General features: G+C 40.8%; 1 protein-coding gene across 1 annotated transcript; it reads left to right on the top strand.

Annotated features, from left to right (window-relative positions):
- Positions 1–7,756: 7,756 nt before the first annotated feature.
- Positions 7,757–17,280, top strand: LOC146614950 (F-box only protein 15-like). Its single transcript, XM_085375736.1, has 10 exons — positions 7,757–7,959; positions 8,047–8,112; positions 10,530–10,634; positions 11,049–11,270; positions 11,471–11,647; positions 13,994–14,117; positions 15,175–15,257; positions 15,437–15,582; positions 16,043–16,161; positions 17,008–17,280. The coding sequence occupies exons 1-10, from the start codon at positions 7,757–7,759 to the stop codon at positions 17,278–17,280; spliced, it is 1,518 nt and encodes a 505-aa protein (XP_085231862.1).
- Positions 17,281–18,644: the final 1,364 nt, after the last annotated feature.

Here is an 18,644-nt window from a genome sequence, read left to right on the forward strand (position 1 = left end):
TAAACAAACAAAAACAAATAATAAATTAATTTTGTTATTTATAATAGTTTACTGTTAAATCACCGATATATGTTACAGTAGTAGTAGCAATAAATGATGATGATAATAATAATAATAATAATAATAATAATAGTAATAATAACGGATTATATTAGATTTTCAAATGATAAATAGTACATTGGTGATGATGAATATTAAACACAGTAATTAATCATGTAAAAAACAAATAAAAATGTAAAAAGATAATGTAAAGAATAAAGAAATATATAAGAAATATAAAATGTGAAATAATATGAGATAATATTGAATATTTCTTCATTTTATTCATTTTAAAACATTAATCTAATCTAATCTAATCTATTTTAATTTAATTTAACCTCCTAAACCACCCGAACTCTTCCACGGCATGCATTTTTAATTTACCTAATTTAGCTAATTTTTGTTTCTAAGAAAAATGAGAGCCACATATTAGGATATTCATTTAAAATTTCGATAGAACAGTAGTAATATAATGTCCTCGTAAGCAATGTTCCCTCTAAGCTGCGTGGGTGAGCAATTGCGCACTGCTGACATGGTCTCTGCACAGAAAATCTGCGTTGGGCGCAAAAAATTAAAATTAATACTTTAACAATTCTGTTTTGCAGTGTTAGTCAGTAAGTGACTGGCTGCTCCCGTATGGGATTAGAACGATGCCACCTTATCCCATAGTCCAGCCAATTCACATTCATATATAGGCAGCTAATCAACGTCATTGACAGGCTATGACAGCGTCCTTATGTCCCGACACTGTTTTAGCTAGCAAAGCAGCGTGGCTGATGTGGAGTGAAGCCACGTGGCTTCTGATGATGACAAGCCTAATGACAATGTGTACAACCAATGGAGATGTGAGCAGGACAGACCGAACAATTGACGGAAAAGTGTGGACTTTATACCAGTTTTTAAATTGTGTTGATAGGCCACATAAAACCAGAGTTATGATAAAAATATTTGCAATGTTTGGTTTTCTTCCTGAATACTATCGTTGTTTATATTTACTGCAGGAGAAACAAACGGCCTTTTATAAGTAAAACGCTCGAAAGCACTCTTCGCCTGTGAGCAAAAACAACGCCCAAAACCCCCACCCTTTCCTATTGGTCGAAAAATGTACCATGTTGACCAATCAAAAAATGATATGGCAACATGGCATTTAGTTGTTTAGGAAGGGGGGATGTTTTAGGAGTGACAGCGGTGTTTTGAGATGTGAGACATTTGCGACGTTTAGCGCAAATCTTGTGTAGTTAGTGTGTAGTGTAGCCACTGTTTTGTTGTGTGTGTCAGAACAATGAGGCGGCTGCTGAATGTTACAGGTGTTACAGGAGTGATACATCTCCTGTTGTCAGGCCTGCAGGTATCAGACTGTTCTCCTTCATCTCATAGTGGAGAGAAATTATTTTTGGGAGTTGCACAAATAATTTGTGTGGCATCAAATTTGATGCAGAACAGCTGATTGTTCTGTAAATAGTTTGAAATGTTTGTTTAAAAAAACGCCTTGGCTGCATTTTTAGGTAAACAGCTGCAAAAAACTTTGTTGTTTGCATAACTCAGTTACTTTTTTGAAGAAGTAACTATATAATTAATTGCCCAACATTGGTCATTGTTTACTGTATTTTGCAGACAGAGAGTTACAGGACTCTCTCCCAGACCACAGACTCATACTCATAATACGAGGCAGAGCTTTTTTACTTCCAATAGTGTTAACATACTGCACAGGTCATGAACAACATTTATTTTAAATTTTCATTGTAAGTGGGCTAAAGCAGTTAATTAAAAGTAGTCTAACATAAATGTAAATGCTGTAATTTGATTATTCTAATAAACCATGTAACTTGGATGGATTTGATGCTGGCGTGACCACAGTGCACACATCTGCTGTTGCTCACAGTGGTCCACGGGATCGTTCAGGGAGTTTGTGTGTTCGCTCAGACACATGAAAAATTAGAGGGAACATTGCTCATAAGTGGATATCAGGCCCTTGTAGAGCAAAGTTGAGTATTTTGGTCTAAGTAACCCAAAATGTGATGTCCACATATGCAGTGTAGGGACTAACGCGTTACAGTAACTACGTTATTACTGTGGTAACGAGCACGGTAACTAGTTATTATGCCAAAATCAGGAACGCGTTAATCATTACTGGGATTTATATAGGGTCGTTATTCGTTACTTCTTGCGGTGGCTATCGCAGAGATTCCACAGAGGCCAGCAGGTGGATGAGGGAAAGGGGAGGTAGGAGGAGCAGAGACCCGAGGTGGCCGCAGGTCCGAGTGTCAGGTGAACTGAACTTCAGGTAAGAAGTTATGACCTGCAGTCTATCTGGGTCAGATATGAACCAAGTTGAGGTGGAGTTTATTTTCGTTATGCTGACTTTTTCGTACTAGCTAGCATGATGGAGTTTCTATACAGCTGGGTGGGTGCTATGATGTTACTGATGTTGAACTGCTGGTCATGATAGCGGTTTGGATATGTGGTGAGAGGGAAACATGAAGATGAAACCAGGAGATGTCCTTACTGAATCATCAGAGCTGAACAGGTGATGGAGAAACAGGTTTACCTTTTAGGTGACATGAATGAGTTGAAGGGAAGTTATGAGCTGTTTCTGAGAGACAAATAACCCCAGGATCATTTTTTAGGTAGCTGACAGCTGGTAACTGTGCAGGTGCGGATCTAGCAAAGTGTTGCCAGGGGGGCATGTAGGGCATTAACAGGGAGATGTGGGCACAAAGAAATACTTTTCTTTCTTATTCTCATTTAAAATGTCTAGCTTTTAAAAAATAATTATCTGAATCTTACAACAAATGATTCATAGATTGATGCATATATACCATCAAAACAGTGTACATCACTGTCACAACAGTGTTTGTTTTCATTCAAAGGCTTTACGATTATTCCTGTAATGGTGGGCCGGTCTCTAGTCAAAATGCCCGGGACGATTTTTTGTCCCAGTCCAGCCCTGTATGCAGCTCATCTGCAGTCTGGTGTTACCTACATCTTCCTATTCGGAGGGCAGAATTTCCGAGTTCTGAGTACAATCGAAAGCACCACGACTACAGTTTTCGTGTTGGATGTAAAAAGCGTACATGACGCTGTGACGTAGGCTAGAATCATGGCGGCGGTCAACGACGGTCTAGGCGTGGGATTTCTCTCATGGAAATATGGACATTATTTTTTCCTTTCTATTGGTAGGTGGCACAGTGCACTTGTGGCAAGTAAGCAAGCTAGAAGACTGGCAATCTTGCTGGGTATCCAATTACGGAAGCAACACATTAACAAGAGAATTCTGAGTAAAACCAAAGTTACTTTCCCTAGTAACTAGTTACTTTGAAAGTAGCGAGTAACTTGAAGTAACTGAGTTACTTTTGACAGAAGTAACTAGTAATGTAATTAAGTTACTAATTTAAAGTAACTTACCCAACACTGCACATATTTGGACGCCAGGTCCTAGGAGGTTAGCATAATACAAAATATGCACTGTTATGACTGTTATTTCGTCTTCTCATCATCATTATTATCATTAAAAAATATATATAAACATTTATACTTTATGTATTATTTATATTTTAAAAAAGAAACAACTTGTGTCCATAACTATGTTTTGTTTGTTTGTTCATGTTTTTAATTGGTGTTTTTAGTATTATTTTTCATAAACACAATAAAAAAAATCTAAAGTCCTGGGAGTTTGAGGGTTTGGTGCAGTATCTTAGCTGTTACGAGGCCTGTGCTCTTCTGGACAGAGACCTCTGATCCTATTTGGACTTTACCTTCCACATCTGCTCCAGTTGTTCCTTCTGCCCCTGGTACTTTCTCTCTCTCTCTCTCCGTGGCAACAATTTTTTTTCAGTGTATTATGAATACACGGAAGTGTATATGTATAAGTGTAATGTTCTCCTATTTGAAGTTGTGTATAATCCATATTATTGGTAGGTATAGCATATGAGATATATTGTTTATCATGGTATGCTACTTTCACTTTAAATGAGTGATCACTGTCTATGTTACACCTGCACAGTGAGCAGCAGTCTGCTACAGGTCTGTCATAAAAGACAGTGACAGAAATGCGCAATGTTACTCATGTAAACAGAACATTAGAAACAAATCTAAAAATAATCTTGGTCAGATTATGAGATAGTGGGCACAACCTTGTGCACAGCCACCATGTCTTTTACACAGAAGAAGAGAGACAGCCAGACTGAAAGATACTCTTTGTGGTCATCTTTTTTTTTTTCATTTGGTTGTGCCTTTTTGGAGTCATTGTGTAGCTTGAGTCTATGCAACCAGTTTGTATCTATTCATGTACATTGATGTGCAGCTTTAATCAGAGGTTAAAAATAGATCAGTGAAAAAGAACAAGAACATCCTCGAAAGAGTGTCCTTTGTCCTTAAGATGCAGATGGACTGCTGAGTCTTGTCCTGTGGACCCATAGTCAGTAGCATAAACTCAGCCACTTATAACATTGCTAAACACCTTGCTACCATCCTTGCTCCTCTCGTGGGGAAAACCCCACACCACATCAAGAACTCCACCGACTTCACTGACAAGGTCCAGAAACTTACCCTGGATCCAGATGAAACCATGGTGTCCTTTGATGTAGTCTCTCTCTTCACTTGCATACCCACCACGGAGGCTGTGGAGACTGTCAGAAAACGACTACAAGAAGACAGCTCCTTGGAGGACAGGACCAACTTCACACCCGATCAGATTTGCACACTGTTAGACCTCTGCCTCACCACTACATATTTCAAGTACAACGAAGGCTTTTACAGACAAAAACATGGCTGTGCCATGGGCTCCCCCGTGTCACCTATTGTAGCCAACCTTTACATGGAAGAAGTGGAAAGGAAGGCTCTTGGCTCTTTCAAAGGAAGAGTACCCAGCCACTGGTACAGATATGTAGACGACACCTGGGTCCTTCACTGCGCACATTAACTCTGTGGATAAAAACATCAAGTTCACCAGGGAAGACACAAAGGACAACTGTTTGCCTTTCCTGGACTGCGCTGTGCACATTGAAGAGAATGGCAACCTCAACATCGAAGTTTACCGGAAGCCCACACACACGGACCAGTACCTCCTCTTTGACTCCCATCACCCTCTGGAACACAAACTTGGAGTAATTAGGACCCTACACCACCGGGCAGAACATGTTCCCTCTAAGCCTGAAGGAAAAAAGAAGGAACACACACATGTAAAGGAAGCACTCAAAACGTGCGGCTATCCTAAATGGGCGTTCTTAAAGTCAGCAAAGAGGCACAGAAAAGAAGATCAGACACCAGCGAGGGAGGATAAGAAAGACAGACGCAACAACATTGTCATCCCCTGTGTAGCCGGTGTATCAGAAAAACTCAGGAGAGTTTTCTCCAAGCACGACATTTCAGACCCAGCAACACACAGACAAAAACTGGTTCACCCGAAAGACAAAACGCCAAAACACAAACTTAACAATGTGGTGTATGCTGTACAGTGCAGCGAGGAATGCCCAGACCTCTACATTGGAGAGACCAAACAGCCACTTCACAAGCGCATGGCACAACACAGAAGAGCCACCTCCACAGGACAAGACTCAGCAGTCCATCTGCATCTTAAGGACAAAGGACGCTCTTTCGAGGATGCCAATGTTCACATTTTGGACAGAGAGGACAGATGGTTTGAAAGAGGAGTGAAAGAAGCCATCTATGTCCACTGTGAGCGACCATCTTTGAACAGAGGCGGGGGTTTACGACACCAACTCTCTGCCATCTATAATCCAGTTTTGAGATCCCTTCCCAGACGCCTTAACGCCCACTCACATCCTGGGCCATCTGATCTCAGGAATTCGCATGATAAGGTGGGGCCAGGTTTCACAATGAACTCACCCGAAACTCTGGCTGATTGGGACCCACGCCCAGTTACACACCTTGGCTCAGGCGATTAGAGGATCATCAGGGGGTCCTTTTGTCCCTCTGTGGGGGGTTACTCCCACTAGGTTTATATCTGGGACTCTCCATCATTTGACCTTAGAACTGAAGAAGCTTCTCGGATGAGAGGTGAAACGTCTTCAAGCAACTTAAAGAAGTCCAGACGCTTTTCTTTGCAAGCTCCTTTGACAACAAGAACAGTGAACATTAATAAATGTGATGCCCATGTACTCACCAAGTAATTCTGACCAACTTGTTTTTCTTTGCTGTAAGTCCCAGAAAGCTGTCAGTGATGCTGAGGAGAGCGACGCTCTTCATCAGCCGCAGTCTTCCATATGAGGACATCATCACTTTACAGGCTGTGTGTGTTTATGAAGCTGCTTGGAGACCAAAAACATGTTTATGTGACCGACAAAGAGAGGTTTGTTGCTGCTGCTCCTGGGCAGTGTTGTGTAGATAATAAAGTTTGTTCAGTCACTACGTGAGTGTGTGTGTGCATGTGTGATCTCAGGTTTCATGGCTTTTACTTAAATTACACAGTGTAGCATGCTTGTGTAACACACAGACACACACACAATAGGTCAATTCAGCAGACTGGGACCACACCCAGAATATTCTCAACACCGACTTTACTAATTTTAACCAAGTCTTGCTAATCAGGTCATGATCCCAGACTACAGCTCATTCACCAAAAACAGCCTCCTACAGCAGAGCAGTATCAGTTACCATCAATGAACTGAGCAAAGATGTATCAGAGTGAACTTCCAGAAGAATCGTTTTAAAACACGTTTTTGAAGGAAAGTCAACACTGCTCAACATTAAAAATGGAATTGAATTTGGATCATTCAAAAATAACTGTCCAAATAAGTGCCCGTATTTGTTTCAAGATGGCTGTTGATTCATTGCGTCCAGGTGAAGTGGTTTGATCACATTGAAATGGATCTCCTGATTATCTGCTATACACTTCTAAAATAAATTAAATATGAATCCCTGAGTAATTTGACAAGATTTGCAATAACACAATAGAACTTGTACGGCTTTCTTGAGAATAGAGAATAGAGGTACTTGATTTATTTATTTTGTTTCACACGTGGTACAGCAGTAAAGAGAAATAAGAGAAAGAGTATTAAAAAGCATATCAGGGTGTCAAACTCCAGTCCTCGAGTGCCAGCGTCCTGAAACCTTTCCATCTGTCCCTGCTGCGACACACCTGAATAAAATTAGTAGGTCATTAGGAAGACTACAGAACTTGACTGCATGTTGAGGTGACATGCACTCCCTAATCCTACTCAAGTAAATTTAAATAAATGTAAGTGTTTGCAACAATGTACTTACAAATGACTTTTATTACTCCATGTTCATTCACTGATGAGCTGCTGTAACATGAATCAAATGGCTGAATTGTCACCTCAGCATGCAGTCAAGTTCAAAAGTCTTGCTAATGATTTACCTAATTTATTCAGGTGTGTTGCAGCAGGACCACATGTAAAGGTTTCAGGACACCGGCCCTTGGAGACTGGAGTTTGACACCGGTGGCATAGATATACAGGGACCCAAGTGAAGGATGCCATTGTTAGGGGTAGAACAAACTATTCTTATGGCTGTTAGAGCCACCTCTGTTGGGATAAAACATGTGCACAGGTAATGGTAAATGATTAAAAACGGTAGAATAATGCTAAATATTTAAGAAATGCTGCATGAATCTGTGGAGCTGCTTAGCCAACGCGTGGCTGCCATCTAGTGGTAAGGCTCTTATTGTGAAGGTGAGAGCTGTCCGGAAGCCACGGCCTCATTGTGAACGCGGCCAACAGCTTCAAACGGATCCATCATGGCGGAGAAAGAGAGTGAAATTTCCCGCAGCTTTCCCCAGACTCAGAACAAGTGGAACCAGCCAGTTCTGGAGAGACTGCAGCAGGGTCGCGGAAGAGGACGGCCAGGTCCCAGGCGACCGAGCAGAAGACAGACCGGTGGCCGTAGGTGGCCGACTTCAGAGTCCCCAAACCAGAGGCAGTGTGGCGGGAACGAGCCCCGGTAAATACCCCCCCGTTAAGTTAATGTATTACTGAATTAAAATTTTGATTAAAAATGATTATGATTATTTTTCTCGTCATTTTTAAGTAGATGTCGAGAAGCACCGACAGACAACAAAAAAGCAGAATTTCCCAAAGTGAACTTGGTGGAAAGGTAAGCTAACCAGTGTTGGACAAGTTATTTTGAAAAAGTAGTTATATTTACTTTCATTTCACCTTTAGAAACTATTTATCTTGTCTTGTTTGGTATCGTTCTTTTCAGGACAAACGCACATATCTGAATTTACAGTTAGTTTTTCATTTTGACATACTGTATTAACACAATTTGGTCCAGTCAGACTAACACACAAAATCAGAATAGAGAAAATTTATTTTTACTGTAACAACCACAAACATGTTTTAAGAGTCAATAAGATGCCACAGAAATTATTTGAGTCACTCCAAAAAATAATTTCTGTCCACTATAAGATAGAGGAGCACTTGACAGCAGGTGGTGTATCATTCGTACTGTTTCCCACCTTGAGCCAGCGTTTACACCAGGGGTGGGCGATAAACAAACAAGAGAGACAGGACTTGCGTCAGAAAAGCCGATCAGCTGATCATTGATCAGTTTCATGATTGAAGTAGAAACAGGAGAGGGAGGGGAGAGAATGAGAGAAGACGAAGCAGCATAAAGACACAGAATAACTCCAGCTTTGTCTTTTTTCATTCTAGCTGAAGTCCGGGACAAACTGTATTCCTTTACTCAATATGAAACGCGTAATATTTTCTCTGAATACGAGACAATTCCATTTTTTACGGGACAGTTGGAAACTCTACTAACTAACCTTATGAATAAAATAAAGTTCGCACAACGAAAATAAACTCCACCTAAACTTGTTTTATATCTGACCCAGATAGTCTGCAGTCATAACTTCTTACCTGAAATTCAGTTCACCTGACACTGGGACCGGCGGGCGCCTCGGGTCTCTCCTCCTCCTGCCTCCCCTTTCCCTCATCCACCTGCTGGCCTCTGTGGAAGCTCCGCCATAGCCACCACCAAACAACTGAGTTATTTTTACACATCGACCAGCATCTGGCCAATCCACCACCTTTCAGTGTTTATACTGTTACAAAAAAAATAAAAAATCATCGGCCCATAAAAACGAAAAATCACCATCGGCCTGATGGCCAGTCCAGCTATGGTCGTGTCATCAGTTAACCCTTCGCGTGCCAGCTGTGGCACGTGTGCCTAGGGTTGCCGACCCCTGGTTTACACTGTAATCTGTCTTGGTGGCTTTTTGGCAGCAACAGTGACGTTCAACAGTCACCTCATTGTTCTGACACACAAAACAAAATGATTGTCTTCACAACCCACTAACTACACACTCCGAAGATGCTAAGTGTCACAAATCTCTCACATCTCAAAACACACTCTCTCGCTTTCTTTGTCTTTTCCTTTTTTTTTTTTTTTTTTTTTGGTTGCAAGATTTCTTGCAAGCGCTTTTTTTTAGAAAACAGTTTTTCCCTTTTCTTCAGTAGACATAACCATAATATTCAGGAAAAAACATCACAAATATTTTATTTTAATCATAACTCTTTTTTTTTTTTTTTTTTTTTTTTTTTTTTTTTTCCCAACACAATTTAAAAACTGGAATGTTGTTTAAAGTCCCCACTTTTAACACAAAAAGACACTCAGGGTTGTCTTGGGTTGACATAGCATCTTGTTGCTATGTCATCTTAAACTGGTCATGTGATTGGTTTGCCATGACTACTTTATTCCTCCTCAGCCAATCAGCAGCACTTGTGTGCTGCCAGGAAGCTGTCTTCAGCTCCTAGTTAGCTGAAGACAGCTTCAATAGTCTGTGTGTTGAAAAATAGTAACTCGTCTGCATCACATTTTCTTGTTAGTAACAGTAACTTCATTGTGAGTTACTGTGGCGACCGTGGCTCAGGGGGTTGGGAAGCGTATCTGTAACCGGAAGGTCGCCGGTTCGATCCCTGGGCTCTCTGTCCTGGTCGTTGTGTCCTTGGGCAAGACACTTTACCCTACCGCCTACTGGTGTTGGCCAGAGGGGCCGATGGCGCGAAATGGCAGCCTCGCTTCTGTCAGTCTGCCCGAGGGCAGCTGTGGCTACAACCGTAGCTTGCCTCCACCAGTGTATGAATGCGAGAGTGAATGAATAGTGGCATTGTAAAGCGCTTTGGGTGCCTTGAAAAGCGCTATATAAATCCAATCTATTATTATTATTATTATAACAATAGAAATAGTAATTAGTTAAATTACTAGTTTCTGAAAAAAGTAACGCTGTTAGTAACGCCGCTACTGTTAATGCCGTTATTCCTATCACTGAAGTTAACATTGACTCTAATGGCAATAATGGAATCAATACTGTAGATATTTGGATCAATCTGCCCACTCCCAGGCCGCACAAAGCCCAGGATAACATAACTGAGGATATTTGGACTGTGAATCATGCAAAATCATGCACAGTAGGGCTCCTTTAAAAGGTACAGGTAAATTTTTGCGACCGGCACAAAAATCCTAAATTTCTGTGGCCTCACCGTGTTTTCTGCTCATCTTTTCTCCAGGATGCCGTCTGAGATTCTGCACAAGATTCTGTCGTACCTGGACGTGTCCTCGCTGTTCTGCATCAGCCACGTCAGCAAGCTCTTCTACCAGCTCACCAATGACGAGTAAGACGAAGCACACCTGCACAGCCTTGCATCAGATGGGTTCAGCAGTATATCCTGAATTTTACGCGCCCGGATTTCCAGCAGTGCCTGCATCTCAGTTTAGTTTTCATTAAATGTGGACTGTGTTAAATATGCAGGGCTCTATGAAGCAGCTGAAAGTGCTTAATACTTTTTAAAAATGTAAATGCAACAAACAGACCTGTGATTGTTTTCTGTCCTAAAAAATTGGGAGGACGTTTTAAATTCACAACATCAAAACCTGCCGAGCTGCAACATGAACACAGCCTAGAAACACTTGGAGTAATACACCCTTGCAGCCAGCAGGTGGAAGGATTCATCTACCCACCAGGTGGTGAGATTAGAAGCTCCTGCACAAACAGCAGAAACATGCAAAAGAAACATTTTTCTCTCCAGCGTCTTGTGGTACAGGATCTACATGTCAGAGTTTGGGTGGAAGCCAAAAGCGGCGGGCAACGTGGCGGTGAAGATGGAGCCAGCGGAGGATCGATTGACGAGCTGCTGGAAGTGGATGTACTTCAGGATGATAACTGGGCGAGAGATGAACAAGTGGAGAGGAGAGCTGAGAGACATCGGCCCATTCACCGGCCTGCCCCAGCAGACTGAGTGGGTGCTCAGGTACAAGCCGCTACCTCTTCAGGTTATTCCAAAAGTGTTTCTGTTTCTTTATTTCAGGCTCGATTAGTCGGTTTCATGAGTTTGTGACCCATAACTGGATAAATGGTTGTTTAAGTCACTAAAATGGTTCCTGGTTGAACTCCGGGGCGGCCCGTGTTTCCTGTATGTGTAATAAAGATTTATTCACTGGATTTTTGCAGGAACCTGAATGTGAGCTGGGAGCTGATGCTGCACACTCACTGGGGTCAGGTGGTCGTGCTGGAGCAGACCCGAGGGCACTACTTCGAGTCCTCCATGATTGTCCACTGGAGCGGAGGCCGCCTTCCATCCTACCAAGACATCAACAGCATCCAGCTCTACGGAGTCAGGAAGGAGAAGTAAGACGGCCACAGAGCTGTATCTCTGTGTTATTCTCTATATTTAAGAATAATAATAAGACAAAACTGGAACCCAGGGCCGCTTTATACAAAAAGTCAAAGGTGTCAGTGAGCAGGCAGCATTCAAGAGCACTGAAGGCTGTCTCTGAAAGACTGCAGTCTGAGGGTTGAATAGTAAGTTTTTATCTGTGGAAGGTAGAATCTGAGATGGGATGTAAGAGAAGATCAGATAAATCCTGGGAGGCAAGAGCATGGAGGGATTTATAGGTGAGGAGAAGGATTTTAACCCTTTAAGACCTACCATAGAACCAAGTCCGCCAGAGCTTATATTATATTTTTACATGCTGTGGAGCCATTTCTGGGAGCATTTCAAGTTGCTATACATCAATACAACCATTATAGCCCAATTTTTAATAATATGTATGCATTAAGTCCATAGTAACTACATAAATTGCAAAAAAGTGCAATAAACTACAAAAAATGTGAAAATTGTTGTTTTGTTTTTTTTAAACACATTTTCTACTCTAAATTTAAGAGGTTTATCCCTCAAAATTTTAAATACAAAAAAGTTGCAAAAAATAGTTTACAACAGGAAACTTATTTTGAGTGCTTTCATAGTTTTATTTTTGAGATACACCAATTTTTATATACTGCAGAAAAAACAAAAACCAATCCTATAATGCAAATTTGCAGAGAAAACAGCATGTGCATAAAAATAAAATATTTAAAGCAGTGCAATTCGAGTTCTAAGCATCCTAGAAACTATTCAGAAAAGCATAAAGTCAAACATGACTTTTAAAAACACCAGTAAAGGCTTATAAGGCCTACAAGTAAAAAAACTACATTTTCCACGAAAATGACATCACTTCCGGTTTCGGGGAGGTAATGGCGGACATGCGATAGTTCGCACTGACGTCTATTTCAATGGAGGAAGTGTTCTGAACAGCTAATCGGATCAGCAAAGCCCGTTTCTGGAATATTATGTTTTTGTTCCTGCAAGCGCTTTTTATGCAATTTTTGCAAAGCTTTATGTGGAAGGAAACCGTGGCCTAGCACAATCTGATGGCATAAGATGTAAGTACAACTCATCTGGTTTCATATGCAAAAAAAATTATTGCGCTAGCTTACGTGGTTCCGGTTCTACCGGGATTTAAAAATTGTTACGCAAAACGGAGCGTGCCTGCTCCGACCGGCTTTAAAGGGTTAAAGGAAATTTGGGAGTTTAATGACAGTAGGGCTGCCACAAACGATTATTGTGATAGTCAACTAATCAGATCATGCATCCATTGGACTTAAAACGTACAGCTCATTGCACCAGCATGCATCTGCTGTTATAACTATCATTAGCTTACAGCTTTAGGTGTTTAAGGTATGTGCTAACTTTAAAAAAAAGACAATATGATCGTTTATTAAACTTTTAATGAATTTTGCAGATTGTCTCGGTAGAGTTTTAAAGTCAGCCGTCTGCTTCTTGCCCCCTCAAATATAACAGGACACCGGAGTAAATTCGCTACCATCTCACACTTCTGTTTAATCTGTGTTCTGTTTGATTCAGCTATGTGAAAACTATAACTTTATTCTCACCAGACCAATTTACTCAGGAACAAATAAAACACTGGAAAAAAAAAGCCATACAATAACATTTTTGTGACTTGTATATCATGTTTAACCTGAGTAGTGAAAGACCGCGGGGGGTTTGAAAACGATGTGCCGGGAGTCCGCTGTTCTCGTCAGCGAAGGCATGTAAGACCTCAAAGCAAAGTCCTGAGCTAAGTGCAGCATGTGGAGGGCTTTGATAGGCAGAGCACTCCAGGCTGGAGGTGATGAAGGTGTGATTGAGGGTTTCGTGCCTGAGAGGACGAGCAGAGTCTGGAGATGCTCTGTAGTTGCTAGCAGGAAGTTCTAGACATGAATTTAATGAGGTTCAGACAAACAGGGTTGTGGACCTCTGGTGATGGTTAGATGGAGTATCCACCCATATTAAGGAGCAGATCGACCATGTTCCAGAGTAACGACGCACCATCATTGACCTTTAAAACTGCAACAGTGAGCTGACGTCGTCAACTGATCACAAAAAGTGAAAACTGATACTAAACACCTTCATGGAAAGAATGCTCTGTTAATGTTAAATGCTTTTACTTTTATTTAACTGACTTCATTTTATTTTTTTTGTGTGTGTGTGTGTGTGTGTGTGTGTGTGTGTGTGTGTGTGTAAAAATATCTGGTAGTATGAAGCCCTCACTCTGGGCCTTTAATACTTTTATGTCATTTATCAAATTCATTCATCCTTTTGAATTCTGTCAGTAATTAAATTTGATGGTCAGGTGTGCTCTCCTCCTCCTCCAGGCTGGCCTGGCGCTCTCTGATTTTAAACCTGGATATGAGGACCCATCCGTATGAGCTCACTGGCAAAGACGGACAGATCAGGCTTGCGTGTCTGTCGCCGGGAGTCGTCATCGGCTTCTGGAGGGTAAATATTTAACAAAACTCTTTAAAGGAACCAAAACGTTTCTGTGGCTCTGGAGTTTTAAATGCAGGTGTTGTAAGTTTAGATGCACATTTTATAATCTGTTTAACATCTCATGTTTATCTGCTGATTATTAAATTACTTTTAAATCAAGGTGGGAATTTAACGTGTCAATTGCAATTAATTTGAAGAAAGGCGTTTTCCAGTTAGGTCCTTTCGAGACGTCAGTCTTTATTCAGTGGCTGATGAGCTGCAACACATCTCAGCTGCGGCTTATGAGGCAGACCTGAAACACAGGAGAAAAAGCTCTCACATGGGGAGAGCCTCTAGAGGTCAGCGACCCTAACAGTCACATAGTAACAAATAGGAGAACTGCACTGAGCTCTGCGAATGTGAACAGTCTAGTTTGTCTAAGTTGACAGTAATTGGCTGAGAGAAGGACCGTAAATGAGAATGGAGGTATTGTGAGTCCAATGGGGTTTTGTTGGTTGTTTGTTTTTGTTTTTTTTTTTCCACTGAAATGGTCGATGATCACACCGTTTTAACCTAATGTACAAAATAAAGTTGGCTAAGGTTACTCGGAGTTCAAAGGTGAAGCTGGTCAAATACCCTTTTGTTTCTGCGTTTTTTCTTTTTTTTTTCTTTTTTTTTTTTTTCTTTTTATTAAGAAGAAAAACTGCACTTTATGTTGAAATTTTTATTATTTAAAGACAATACCATTTTGAAAATGTACTTAAAGTATTTAAAATAAGTCTGCTTAATTTTGGCTAGGGATGTTATATTTTTTTCTGTTTTGCATTGAAATGCAGTTTTTCTTATGTGATGAAATGTGATTGTTCAAGATTAATTACTTAATTATAAAGAGTCCCACCCCTAGTTTTAATTCCTGAGTGAATTTCTGTGTGTTTTTAAATGCAGTTTTTCCTGTTAGTGTTCCTAAAATAACAGAACATCTTTAAGTAGTTCTTCTGCAGTGAAGCCTCTAATTCTGTAACGTTAACTTGTATGTTTTTATTAGAATAAAATGAATTATAAAAGTAAAAGAAGATTCTGTGTGTAGGGTCGGGGCAACATAGCCTTCATCATGATCAACCTGCACTTCCACAAGCTGGTGGAGAAGATTCTGCTGGGATCTCCAGTCTGGTAAGTTTAAGGAAGTGGTCCTGCTTTAAAACAGAGGCCAGCATCAGTAGCCTGGCTTTCCTGTGATGCCAAATAATATTAACAATAAATGGGCCGGATTTGTACGTCTGTCATCAGTTTAAGAGAAACTTTGTTTAATATTCAGTTTTGTGTTAATGCTCATTTGTCCCTTCCTGCAGCCCATATTCCGAACCTTTGGACCCGCCCCCCGTGGACGACCGTGACCCTAAATTTGGTCTCCACGGCTACACTCTGCACTTCGTCCTGCACAATACCAGGACCCAGATCATGTCGGGACACTTTTGCCAGCTCTCCTGCAGCACAAGTAATCACGGAGTAATGAGATTACATTCCCTGTTAAGCAGGGAGTCTTTCACAAAAGAGCAGATGTAACTTTTTGTTTGTTTGTTTGTTTTTTTTAATTTAAAACGAGCCAAGAAACTGCACTTTAGACTCTGATCTTAGGATTTACACTCATTTCTGTTTCCTTACATTTGTGCTGCGTTGAGTTATACATTGACTTGTTCTTATAATGTCAGGTAAAGACTAGGGGTGGGCGCCATGTTGTCTGTCGAGGGTTGTTGTTTTTTTTTTTTTTTTTTTTTTTTTTTTTTTTTAAACAGCTGTTTTTCCACCGTATGTAACGACATCGGTAACTTCCATCCTGTCACATGGAGCGCGGATGGTCACACTTGGTGGATTCACATTATGGAAACTCTACAATCAACAAACTGAGGAGTAAGTGAAAAATTTTAAATCACCAACACTCTCTGGCCTGTGGTCAGTTCAACAGGGACTTGCTGAAATGAAGGTCATCAGCAGGACTAATGTGTCCCAGCACCGATCACTGTCTGGAAGCATCCGTGTGCCCTGGAAGTGGGAGAAGCTGGAAGGCTCGGTAGAGGTACAGCCGTCTGACACACATGATTCAGAGATTTATAGTGCTGTGCAGAGGTCTCAAGCTACCTCTCAACAAGGTGACATAGGATTTTGAAATGCCAGTGTGTATTTTTTATTTATTTATTTTTTAAGGCTTTATCTTCCATTTGTCCAGTTTGCTCTTTATTTTATTTATTTATTTATTTTTTTAGAGACTCACTGCAAATCATGCTGAAAGACATTTTTTTGGCTAACAGCTCTCTGGGAATCACCTTGGTGCAAAAATACAGTTTTATGTCAGTTTGTGTTGTGTGTTTGGCTAAAATGGTTTCCTTGCTGAGTTGGATGTAGACACAGTACAGCTTCATCCTGTGAGCTTGAATGATTCACAGGTCGGTGTGAATTGCCCTAACAACGGAAAAACCTTATAACGCCAAATTACAAAGAAATGAGGGTTGGCTCAAGACTTCTGCACAGTACAGACAAAGAAACCAAATGTTTGAACTCGTGCAGACGTGTTTTACACATGTGATGTCTGAGTTTAAGCTGCAGTTAAAGTGTGGTGTTGCGTGTGTTAACGTCGTTGTATAAGATAAGATAACCTTTATTAGTCCCACACGTGGGAAATTTGTTTTGTCACAGCAGGAAGTGGACAGTGCAAAAGTTATGAGGCAAAAATTAGAATACAATAAGAATAAATACAGTACACAACTGTACAGAATAGAATAAAATAAAATACTATATACAGTAGAATAAAATAAATATACAATAAGATAAAAATAGAATACAAATACAAATGTGTGATAGGTGGTGTGATGTTAGTGTGAATAACTTGGCGCGCCGTGACGTCTCGCTCTGACTCTGTCTTCAGAACTGCTGCGTCATGACGTTGACCCTGCTGGACGAGTTCCAGAAACCCTTCTGGTGCGTCAGCACCCCGGTTACCATCTCCGTGGTGAAGAAGTCGCAGTCGTTGGGCTACAGCGGCACCAACTTCCTGATGGTGTACCGCAGCTCTGAGGGGCAGGTGAAGATGAAACTGGTCCGGCTGAAAGAGCAGCAGCAGTTCTTCCTCGTCGGCCTCACGCTCTACGTCTCCATCCTCAAAGTCAACGCTCACTTCAGCACCAAGTACAAAAGCTGAACTGGTCCAGTTTCACATGTTTGTCTGTTTTGAATTAAAAGATAAGTTTTTTTATTTTAATTTCAGAGAAGAGATTCTGGTGTTCATTTTATTCATTGAGACTGTGTGAGTGCTTTTGTTCTGGCCTATGGTTTGACGCACAGTCATGTGACAGGATCTCATGTGTAGAATAAACTGCACATTTATTTCATTGGAATTGTGTTTTTGAGAAGCACTTTGCAGATTAAATATAATTTACATTAAAACCTTCTGTTGTTTGTCCCTTTATTTTATCCTAAATGACTGAAACTGGGAATTATGGATCCCAGTCAGTGGGAGAAAAGCATGGGGGGGAAACTCTGGACTGAGGACAGGTCGAGTTCAGCCAGATAATCCAGAGGTCATGTCTGAATCAGTCCAGCTCATCTTCCTTTTGCTTCAGACTTCTTTAAGAGCAATAGACTCAAAGGTTTAGCCAGTAAAGCCAGTCAGATGGATGTATGAGTGTAAATGTGTGAAGAACTCGCTAAAGATCCATACAAAAAGCTGGAGCTTCAGATGTGACATGCTCTCTGACCTCCACGTCTTCATCATTGACTGATTCTCATTGAAGGCTTCCCTCATCTTTGGGGAAGTGCAGTCAATCTGATCTTTATTTCCTCCCTCAGAGGTCAAAGGGTTGGTGTCAGCTGCATTTAAAGAACTACAAAAGGCTCTTTCTGGTTTCACGGTCAGGCATGAGGCTTTCTATGCTTTAGCGTCAGCAGGTGCTCCTATCACATCTTCCTGCTTCCTCAGTTTAATGATCTTAGGAGGCAGAATGGAGTGTGCAGACAAACCCTCAGACTGAGGTCTGCAGTTCAAATAATTTGATGAAGCATGGCGTCTGTACGCCTCAGCAGCCCATCTGTGCAGCAGAGTTAACAACAGAAGGCTGACGAATTATTAATATTTTTAGTTTGATTCGCTCTTCAGTTCCTGATCTTACATGAGAGAAGAAAACTGAAGGAATAAGAGCGTACAACACAACTGCAGCAACTTAAAAGTCAAAATTGACTTTAAAAGAAAATTCAACAAAATAAGAAAAGGGGTTTCCAGTTACATGTTTGGATAAATTTCCTGCAGACGTCTGAATTGAACTTTAGTCACACAACTCGCACATGCTGTTACTGGACAAAAGGTGGCGCTGTTCTTAAACCACAGCTCAGCTGGGTTTTTAAACTGTCACACAATCCATGTAGATGTGTAAGAATAGAAAACTGGCTGTGTCAATTTAACAAGTTCAGAGTGTGAAACTTACAGTTTTCTATTTTCTCATTTTTAATGTAAATGCTTTTATTTTCGCAAAACTCAAGTTTTTATTTAATTAAAATATTTTTTTGCAT

The sequence above is a fragment of the Diplotaxodon limnothrissa genome, linkage group LG17 (assembly GCF_057381915.1).
Source record: "Diplotaxodon limnothrissa isolate DT_005_m linkage group LG17, D_limnothrissa_male_GT1.1, whole genome shotgun sequence".
NCBI lineage: Eukaryota > Metazoa > Chordata > Actinopteri > Cichliformes > Cichlidae > Diplotaxodon > Diplotaxodon limnothrissa.